This window comes from Colobus angolensis, unplaced genomic scaffold (genome assembly GCF_000951035.1).
Source record: "Colobus angolensis palliatus isolate OR3802 unplaced genomic scaffold, Cang.pa_1.0 Scaffold428, whole genome shotgun sequence".
NCBI lineage: Eukaryota > Metazoa > Chordata > Mammalia > Primates > Cercopithecidae > Colobus > Colobus angolensis.
Genome location: NW_012117688.1, coordinates 1,206,021 through 1,216,907, shown reverse-complemented (window position 1 = coordinate 1,216,907; position 10,887 = coordinate 1,206,021). Strand labels below are relative to the sequence as shown.

Genomic DNA, 10,887 nt, shown 5'->3' with positions numbered 1-10,887 from the left:
TGCAGTGGCTCACACCTATAATCCCAGCACTTTGGGAGGCTGAGGCAGGTGGATCACCTGAAGTCAGGAGTTCACAACCAGCCTGTCCAACATGGTGAAATCCCACCTCTACTAAAAATACAAGAAATTAGTTGGGCGTGGTAGTGAGTGCCTGTAATCCCAGTTACTCAGGAGGCTAAGGCAGGAGAATTGCTTGAGCCTGGGAGGCAGAGGTTGCAGAGAGTCCAGATCACATCATTACACTCCAGCCTGGGTGACAAGACCGAGACTCCGTCTCAAAAAAAAAAGACTGAAAACCCAGCACCCTAGGCTTGCAGTCTGTGGCGCTGAGCAGTGGCTGTCCACTTCAGATGAGACATGAGGACTCCAGTTTGCCCCAGTCTCCACCTCTCCATCTTGCCCTATATTCAGGCTGCTTCCCTCATTTATGTTAACAGTGTGATTCCACAGACATTTGAGTTTGTTCATCTATAATCCATAACAGAAAATGCTGACCTCAGCTAAAACAATAGACAAATGTTATTAATCCACCTCAACAAGCCAATTAATCAATTTAAAGAGAGGGACCCTAGAAATGACCCCTATTAGCAACAGCAGGACTAAATTCTTAAAGATGTTACAGGATTTTCCACTAGGTTTTTTTGTTTGTTTTTGTTTTTTGTTTTTTTGAGACTGAGTCTCGCCCTGTTGCCCAGGCTGGAGTGCAATGGCTCTATCTTGGCTCACTGCAACCTCCCCCTCCTGGGTTCAAGTGATTCTCTTGCCTCAGCCTCCCGAGTAGCTGGGGTTGCAGGCATACACCACCAAACTTGGCTAATTTTTTGTATCTTTAGTAGAGACGGGGTTTCACCATGTTGGCCAGGCTGGTCTCAAACTCTTGACCTCATGATCCACCTGCCTCAGCCTCCCAAAGTGCTGGGATCACAGGCATGAGCCACTGCGGCTGGCCAAGGTTTTTACTGAGTTAGGAAACACTCCTTCAGCTAATATTTGAGGAGCAGAAGCCCTTCCAACTGTGAAAGTTCTAATTAGATTCTAAAGCTAGCGAGCATTTACATGGTACTCTGTTAGCATTTAGTGGATGTGGCCCTGGCACAGAGCACATTCAATTAAGCACTTAATAAATGCTTTGGATAACAGGCAACTTTGACAGTCCTGCTTCTTAGAGCATGTGCCTGTCACCATGATGGTAATGTGCCCAGCAGGATTTCTGGTCTGCTCTTTGAAGACAGTGAGCCTCTTGGGGGTGCTGTGTGAAGCGCTTTATCTCCAGCGCCTCCATTGGCCACAGCACCACGTTAAAATCTCACCTTCTGCCTTTCCGTCTGTGCTTTCCTCTTCTATACTATTACTCCCTTTGACCTTCTACTTTCCTGCCCTTGCATCCTTGAGGCTGCTTGACTGCTGTTAGATGTTTGACCCAAGAGCCCTCTGCTCTCCTCAGCAAAAATTCAGAAAAGCAATGCCAAACAGGGACATAAATCATAGCAATAAGGTGCACCAGGCTCCAGGAAGCATTAGAGCTTGCCCAAGGTCGCTCCACAGCTTCAAGCATGATCAGAAACTGAAGTCCCATGGCCGGGTGTGATGGCTCATCCCTGTAATCCCAGCACTTTGGGAGGCCAAGGGAGGCAGATTACGAGATCAGGAGTTTGAGACTAGCCAGGACAACACAGTGAAACCCTGTCTCTACTAAAAATACAAAAATTAGCCAGGTGTGGTGGTGTGCCCCTGTAATCCTATCTACTGGGGAGGCTAAGGCAGGAGAATCACTTGAACCCAGGAGGTGGAGGAGATTGCACCACTGCACTCCAGCCTGGGCAGCAGAGTGAGACTGTCTCCAAAAAAAAAAAAAAAAGAGGGAAGGGGAGGGGAGGAGAGGGGACCAGACTGAAGTCCCTGACTGCAGCTCCTGTCCCCATGCAGTCACACAGCCCCTGTCCCTTCTAGAAGGCTACTGATGAAAGGGGACAGCAGGGAAAAAAGGGATGTTCTGGACATTCAGCAGGTTAGTACTATTCATGATGAATTAAAATCAAATGAGAGCATACTTCTGGCATCTAGGATACACTCAACAGTCCCACTCGCCCACACCCCATGCACCTTTTTTCATTTCTCTCCCCCAAAGAGTCATTTTACACATTTTTTCTAATCACTTACCAATGAAATTTTAATATCACAAATATACTGTATATCTGTATATGAACCATATGTACATCTGTGCTTTAAACAATAAAAAAGTTAGATTTTTTTTGTCACCTGCCAAGAACCAATTTTCCCCCTTTAGGAGTGACCTTGTTCTCATTATTAATCTCTGCATTACATTGTGATATTTATAATCAATTTTCAAATGGACATTTCCCCTCATGCTTGTTCACATCTCTGTAGGTGGCAAACCATAACTTTTAGCCTTCTAAAATAGTCCATAGGGTTATGGAATGAGAGATGGAAAGAACTGCTGCTCCAGCTAGAATCTGTACTCAGGCCTCCACAGAAGCCACGAATCTCACAGCTAAGGCCTTGCTGGAGAATGGGCAGTATAAATTCTGAGGACCAGTCATGGGGAAACTTCAGAGTATGGTGTTTGGTATAAAGTGATGGATGGTTCTGGTATGGGCAAACCACATGGTATGAACTTGGGGACAGAGAGAACTGTTTCTGCATTCCAGCCTACAGACCGGGAGACCTTGGCAAATCATTAACCACACTGAATCCATTTGTAAAATGGGATAACAATATCTACCTTCTAAGGTTGTTAGTAGTGTAATTTGTGCATCCTAGGTAACAACGACACTTGGCAGTTTGTCCAGATTTACTAGGTCCCTTGCCCCTACCTGCCACAGAGCAGTAGATGATTCCTTCTCCTTGTCTCTCTTGTTTTTCTTGTTTTCTGGAGGGAGACCTGTCACAGACAATGTCCCAGCTGCTGCTTTCAGCCCTTGACCAATGCTGGTTTAATATATTTTAACGCCCCCATACCACCTGCCATAGGTAGAATATCTGCCCGGAGATCCCACAGTGACACTGTCCTGTCCTTAACCTCCAGCTCCGCTAGGAGCATCTACTTTTTCTGCCACTGCTGGCTGAAATTCTTTCTTTCCTCTTCCTACCATTTTCATTCCACAGAGAGAAGATTCAGCAGCATAGGGGCTTGGGGCCTTAGTAACACAATTATTCTATTGTATTACATTGTATTTGTATGGTTTGTATTTGTTTTGATTTGTATTACTTTGTATTTGTATGGTTTGTATTTGTTTTGAAACACATAGCCCTTTCCTTGCTCCTTGCTGGACATACAGATATTCCCCTAAGGGGCTGCGTGGAGTTCAAGTGCATCTGCCTGCTTTATGCAGAACCACTGCCCACTTTCCACCACAGGGCCTGTGATGCTCCAGCCCATCATGCCTGACCTTGATTTTTTTTTTTTTTTTTTTTTGAGACAGTGTCTTACTCTGTTGCCTAGGCTGGAGTGCAGCTGCACAAATCACGGCTCACTGCAGCCTTGACTCCCAGAACTCAGGTGATCCTCCCACCTCACCTGCCTGAGTAGCTGGGACTACAGGTGCATGCCACCATGCCCAGCTAGTTTTTCAATTTTTTGTAGAGATGGGGTTTCACCACATTGCCCCCTCTGGTCTTGAACTCCTGGGCTCAAGAGATCCGCACATTGGCCTCCCAAAATACTGGAATTACTGGCGTGAGCCACCACACCCAGCTCCTGACTTCTTGATTTAAGGTGATTTGCTTTCAGTTACATTGTCTCTCTCTGTAATCTGACTTCTGTTATGACCACCCTACCGCCCATCCAATAAATCCTTCATATATTTAAACCTGAGTTATGGAAAGGAGTTGAAATCATGTAGGGTCCATGTATCACATGCAAATCAGAAGACGGTGAATACCCTGGTGGAACAAGTTCCACCCCATAGCTTGGAGCCAGCTGTGGATCCTGTTACAGAAAGATTAAGGAGAGTGTATGTAAAGAATCTAGCAGTCTCACTCTGTCACCCAGGCTGGAGCACAAGGGCACAATCTCGGTTCACTGGAGCCTGTGCCTCCCAGGTTCAAGCGATTCTCCTGTCTCAGACAGGAGTAGCTGGGATTACAGGCGCCTGGCACCACGCCTGGCTAGTTTTTGTGCTTTTGTGATTTTAATACAGATGGGGTCTCACCATGTTGGCCATGTTGGCCTCAAGCTCCTGACCTCAGGTGATCCGCCCGTCTCGGCCTCCCAAACTGCTAGGATTACAGGCGTGAACCACCATGCCCGGCCTAAATTGTCTTTTTTTATGCAATGATATTTAAGTTTGGTATGGTTCAGGTTAGTAACTCAAGGTCATGGGTCCAGTAATTCTCTCCCTCCTCCAACATCAAGTTTTTTCTCTACTGGATTTATTTACAACTTTAGCATACAAATGTACTTCTCACTTGTAGTTAAAAACAGCAACCACAAAAAAACCTCTCTTCAGCCCACATCTTTTTTTTTTTTTTTTTTTTTTTGAGACGGAGTCTCGCCCTGTCGCCCAGCCTGGAGTGCAGTGGCCGGATCTCAGCTCACTGCAAGCTCCGCCTCCCGGGTTCACGCCATTCTCCTGCCTCAGCCTCCCGAGTAGCTGGGACTACAGGCGCCTGCCACCTCGCCCGGCTAGTTTTTTGTATTTTTTTTAGTAGAGACGGAGTTTCACCGGGTTAGCCAGAATGGTCTCGATCTCCTGACCTCGTGATCCGCCTGCCTCGACCTCCCAAAGTGCTGGGATTACAGGCTTGAGCCACCGCGCCCGGCCCAGCCCACATCTTTACAAACACCTCTGCCCCATTTTTGTCTTCCTTTTATAATAAAACTCTTCAAAACAGTTGCCCATATCACTGTCTCCACTTCGTTCCTCTCGTCTCTCTTAAACCTCTGCTGATGAAGGTTTCATTCCTGCCTCTCCACTCACACAGCTCTTGTCAAGGTCACCAAAGACCCTCACATGATCAAAGCCAATGGCTAATCCTAAATCTACTAATGGAGACCTTTGACACCACAGAGCATCCCCTCACTTCTGAACGATCTTCTTCACTAAGCTTTTAAGAACACTGTGGCCCGGCGCAGTGGTTCACACCCATAATCCTAGCACTTTGGGAGGCCAAGGCAGGTGGATCATTTGAGGTCAGGAGTTCGAGACCAGCCTGACCAACATGGTGAAACCCATCTCTACTAAAAATACAAAAAGTGGCCAGGTGTGGTGGCAGGCACCTCTCATCCCAGCTACTTGGGAGGCTGAGGCAGAAGAATCTCTTGAACCTGGGAGGCGGAGTTTGCAGTGAGCTGAGATTGTGCCACTGCACTCCAGCCTGGGTGGCAGAGTGAGACTGTCTCCAAAAAAGAAATAATAATGATAATAAGGAAAGAACATTGTTCTATGGAGTTTCCTACCATGCAGATCACCTCTTCTTGCCTCCCTTGCTGGTTTCTTGTCATCTTCCTGACCCCCAAGGGCTGGGTACACCAAGCTTCCACCTTCAGTACCTGTCCCTCCATCCCACATGGTGACCACCTTCGGTCCCACAGCTTTAAATACCATCGATAAGCTTATGTCCCCCAACTTTATCTGTCTCCAGCCTGGACTTCCTCTGAATGCCAGACTTGTGTAGTCAACTGCCTACTTTACAAGTCTCTTTGGGTTCACAATTCAAACTTAACCTGTCCAAAACAGAGCTCTTTATTTCCTTTCCACCAACTTTGCACCTGGGTCTCTCTATCACAGTGAACGATCTCTTCACTCGTCCAGTCACTCAGTCAACAACCTTGAAATTGTTCTTGATTTCTCATCCAATCATTAGATTCCTATGTGCTCTTCTTTCAGAAGAAATCTAGAATAAGACCTGATCCTGCTGGACCCTGGCTTCCCCCTTCCTTCTCTCCCTGGCCTGTTAGCACCCACTGGGCATCTTGGCCAAGACACTGGGGTTATTACCTGTGTTCCCTCAATGTACTGTGCTTTCCACTTATGCACATTTTCCTAGGATAGAGTGTCTGCCTGGAATGCCTTATCTCTCATTCCACGTTTCCCTAAACATTTCAAAGTTCAGCTCAAACATGCCCCCAGTCACTTTATTTTCACCATTCAACAAGCACCTAAAGAGTTCTTACCAGACAAGGGTACACATGCCCTGCTCACTGGGAACCCAGTCTATAAGGAGTGAGAGCCAAAGGGCAACTCATCTTACCTCCCTTCCAAGAGCCAAGCTTCTGAAAGACAGGGTGTACAACTTTGCATAAACATCATTGTAGGCACAACTGGGACTCTCTGAGTATTTACTGAATCCATAAATGGAGAAAATAAAATGTTCATTCACCATACCCTCAATTTACCTACTCAGCAAATATTTATTAAGTATCTTTATTTTATAACAGACAGGGTCTCACTCTGTCACCCAGGCTAGAGTACAGTGGCCTAATCATAGCTCACCATAGCCTTGAACTGCTGGGCTTAAGCCGTCCTCTTGCCTTGGCCTCCTTCCTAAGTAGCTAGGACCACAGGCATGCACCACTATGCCCAGTCCAGTATGTATTATGTGTTAGGAATATCACACAACTCTGAAAAGTTACAGCTTTAAACCAGACTCTACCTCTAATCTAGTCCCACCACTTCATAGAGATCGGGGGTGTCTACATCTGTGCACTTAATCTGGAGAGTGGGGTGCTGCATGCTTTGAAATCAGGCTCATGTGCACACAACCCCATCCTTTGGAGGATATCAATATTCAGTTCAGAGAACACATTTGACTTCCCAATTTATTGGCAACATCCACCTTTTTTAAGAGTTTATTTTGTTAACTTTTTTTTTCAATCCAACAATAACATTTTTGGGAGGCCTAGATGTGCCAACTAGTGTGCTTTGGGGATACAGAGCTACAGAGGCAAGGTCTCCATCCTGGAAGAACTCAATTAATTTGGGGAGCTCTCACTGTTAATGTAGTATTGATAAAGTGTGGTGAGAGATTTGAAAGGAGCATTCACAAAAGTAATCTTCAGAATCAGAAAAAGTATCTTTCTGCAAGAAACAGATTTCCTTTCAGGTCAATGAACCCTTTGAAATGTAATGATCACCTCCTCCCCTAGAAAAGCCTGAGGAAGTGAAAATGCCTAACAGCCTCTCCCTGTGCACAGAGAGGGTAAGGGTAGAGTGACCCGGGCAGGGGGATGGTCAAACACTGCAAGTCTCACCCCTGCCTATGGGAGCACTCCCCTGGGGGGCTTTGGAAGTATTCCTCTCAATAGATAATATCCTGTTGGCTAAGAACATTCCAAACCTAAATAGAGAAGTTGCCCTGTTATCCACTCATTTCAATTTGTCCAAAGCTTGCTACTTTCCATTTAGGTTCCTTATCTAGAAGTGACCCCACACACTTATCCACGGGTAAAAGATTTGTAGAGTGATCTGGAGAAAATGCAGAAGCAAGAATAACAGTAAATCCCCTGGAAGTTTCATTCATCTGTCTCTCACCATGTTGCTCTTCCCTTGTCATGTAGTTAGTTATACAGGTCAGAACACAGAGGCCATAACTGAAACAAAGTTGACCTCCACGGTATTCATTCCATGTCACCTTTCACATTGGGATTTGGATTTCACCTTCACAGAAGTTCTGTAAAGAAGTCTCTCCATTAGAGGCAAACACACTTTTAGCTTGTAATAAATACCTTTCCCCCTCCGATATCATGGTATTTTTAGGGTTAACTAATAAACATTTGAAAAGTGATCAGGCCAGGCTCGATGGATCATGCCTGTAATCCCAGCACTTTAGGAGGCCAAGGTGGGAGGATCGCTTGAGGCCAGGAGCTCCAGACCAGCCTGGCCAACATAGCGAGATCCCATTTCTACAAAACGTTAAAAAAAAAAAATACAAAGTGATCATTTCACTTTTTTTTTTTTTTCTGTCGCCCGGGCTGGAGTGCAGTGGCCGGATCTCAGCTCACTGCAAGCTCCGCCTCCCGGGTTTACGCCATTCTCCTGCCTCAGCCTCCCGAGTAGCTGGGACTACAGACGCACGCCACCTCGCCCGGCTAGCTTTTTGTATTTTTTAGTAGAGACGGGGTTTCACCGTGTTAGCCAGGATGGTCTCGATCTCCTGACCTCGTGATCCGCCCGTCTCGGCCTCCCAAAGTGCTGGGATTACAGGCTTGAGCCACCGCGCCCGGCCCATTTCACTTCTTTAAGAAGAACGCTTCTTTTTAGAAACAGGACACGATGATGCTCAGCAGTAAATATATATGAGGTGTAATGAGAACCTGTGAGCTTCCTGGCAGTTTGAAAACAGGCAAATGATTAATTCTCTTAAAAGACTGAGTATACCAATAGAAAATACCTTAGAAGTTTAAAAATCAACAATGCTAGCAAAATTGAATTGTCTTACATTCCTATACTATTAAATTGTGACGGTCCTTGAAAACCCAGGTCTACAGGTGGGAGAGAAACTATTGGGAAGAAAAATAAAATATACCATAGCATCTCTAAAAGCGAATGCCACCTTACCTGGCACTTTTGTTTCTGCTTTCTAGTTCATTATATAATTAGTGACTTGTGCACAGATAGCCCATTTGCGTCACTGAAGCCAAAAGGCCATGAAGATGTAACCATGTCCCATGACATTCTTTTAACATAACATGACTCACTTTATTTCTTTCATCCCTAAAAATTCACTTTAAAGAAAAAGTGGAGCCTGGAGCAGTGGCTAGAACCTGTAATCTCAGCTACTTAGGAGGCTGAGGCAGAAGGATGGCTTGAGCCCAGGAGTTCCAGGCTGCAGTGAGCTATGACCACATCGCTGCACTCTAGCCGGGGTGACAGAGTGAGATCCTGTCTCGAAAAAGAAAAAAGGAAAAGTGACTCAATTACCTTGAGCATTCGGATTTCCCGAAGGGCGATTTTCTTTATGACAGGGTCGTCTTCTGATTCCAGAAACTTCTTGATGGCCACAATCTGACCCGTGTCCCTGTTTCTACATTTGAAAACAACTCCATAGGATCCTTCTCCAATTTTCCCAATTTTTTCATACTTCTCCATCATAGAGGAATAAATAAATCTTCTTAAAATGGATCTTCAGCTGGGAGTGGTGGCTCACGCCTGTAATACCAGCACTTTGGGAGGCTGAGGCAGGCAGATCACCTGATGTCAGGAGTTCGAGACGAGTCTGGCCAACATAGTGAAACCCCGTCTCTACTAAAGATACAAAAAATTAGCCAGGTGTAGCGATGGGGGCCTGTAATCCCAGCTACTCAGGAGGCTGAGGCAGGAGAATCCCGTGAACCCGGGAGGCGGAGCTTGCAGTGAGCCGAGACAGCGCCACTGCACTTCAGCCCGGGCGACAGGGCTAGACTCCGTCAAAAAAACAAACAAACGAACAAAAAACAGATCTTCACATAGTTTGAAAACGTCGCTTATAAAATATTGGCACGAACGGAATGTACTAGAGCCCCACCCAACGATGAGTGTTTGTCACGGGCCTAGAACAGAACAGGACATGTTAAGGAATGAAGAGTGGACCCGTGTCGGCAATGGCAACGCGACCAGGAGTAACAGCCTATAGTTAGCTGCCTCCAGTAACCCAATTTTAATCGCCCGTTAAATGTTAAGTTAAAATGTAACTTGCCATCCTAAAACGAGCCAAGCTGTAAGATAATCTATCTTTTTAACGTTATCGTTCATCCGATCTAAGACACCTGAGCTGGCTGGAGCACGGGGAGAGCTAAGGGTTTCCCCGGTTCTAATTTCGGGTCTCATTTCCCTGCGGTAAGAAGACACCTCCCGGCTCTCCGCGGGGGCGGCGGCGAGGCTGGGCCGCAGGAGACCACCACGCGCCCCTAGGCCGCAGGACCCGGAAAACCCTCCCGCGCCCGGACGTGCACCGCAGCCGCGCCGCGCAGCATGGAGCGGTGCCACGTGTTGGCCCGGCACGGCCCGCGCCTCCTAGCCTGCCCGGGACTCACCGCGCCGCGGCGGTCTGGGCCGGCCCTGGCTCCCGCCTCGCCTTCTTTCGCCCGGCTCGGCTCGGTTCGGCGTGACTCGGCCCGAGATCCCTATGGGAACCGGCCCCCGCCCCGGGTCGGCCTGGGCGGGGCCGCAGCGCCCCCGCTTCCCACCCCCTGCCCGGCCTAGCCCGGCCGCCGTCCTGGCTGCAGGGAAGGGCCCCGGGGGGCCGCCCTTAGTCCACTGGAGCTGTCCTGACCGCGGGCCGAGTCCCTGCACGTCCTGCTGCCGGGAGAGCAGACCTGCTAGATTTGCAAACTTCCGCAGGCCGTGCAAAGCGCAGCTGTAACCGCGTCTGCGGGGAAGACGCCAGCGCTAGGAGCCCCTCCTGAGCGGTCCACATTTCCCTGGAACAGCCGTCCCCACACCTCAGAACCGCGGTTATTCCCTTTGGTCCCTTGGAGGCAGCTTCTGTGTCTGGGCTGATCAGTGCTGCGGCGTCAGTGAATGAATGAGAGGGAGAAAGGAAAGAAGAGGAAGGCGTGACCGCAGAAATTGGTTAAAGTCAGCACTTTCCTCCTACAGCAGGGAAAGTTCCACTGCAGTTTTCTGCTGTGGGACCCTTCTGGTGTGGGAGGTGGAAGCTTACAGAGCCTGCCTTAATTGTTTTCGGTTTCTTTCCCCCATCCTTCTCCCAACGGACTCCTGCTGCTCTGATCTGAGCACACTGGCAGGAAGCGGATGGACCTGTGGAAATCATGAAATCATGTCAGTTGCCAGTGGGCAGACTGCCTCACACTTTGTCATCCGCCCCGTTCCCGGGGCCAGCATCAATGCGGGTACTTGCCCTGGAAGTAGTACCCGAGGAGAGAAAATTAACACAGTGTCTATGAAACATGGGTCAATCCCGTGTCAAGCAGCATGCTACTAAATG

General features: G+C 47.7%; 1 protein-coding gene across 2 annotated transcripts in view; it reads right to left on the bottom strand.

Moving 5' to 3' along the window:
• Positions 1-10,569, bottom strand: part of CDKL1 (cyclin-dependent kinase-like 1 (CDC2-related kinase)) — a 67,093-nt gene extending 56,524 nt beyond the window's left edge. The window contains exons 1-2 of one of the 2 annotated variants that reach the window (XM_011956905.1): positions 10,382-10,569; positions 8,883-9,490 (exon numbers count right to left, since the gene is read on the bottom strand). In XM_011956905.1, coding sequence (XP_011812295.1) covers positions 8,883-9,053 — 171 coding nt within the window. In that variant the 5' untranslated portion in view covers positions 9,054-9,490; positions 10,382-10,569. Of the gene's footprint in view, positions 1-8,882; positions 9,491-10,381 lie in introns of those variants that run through there. The other variant, XM_011956904.1, reaches the window with a different exon arrangement.
• Between the last annotated feature and the right edge of the window lie 318 nt (positions 10,570-10,887).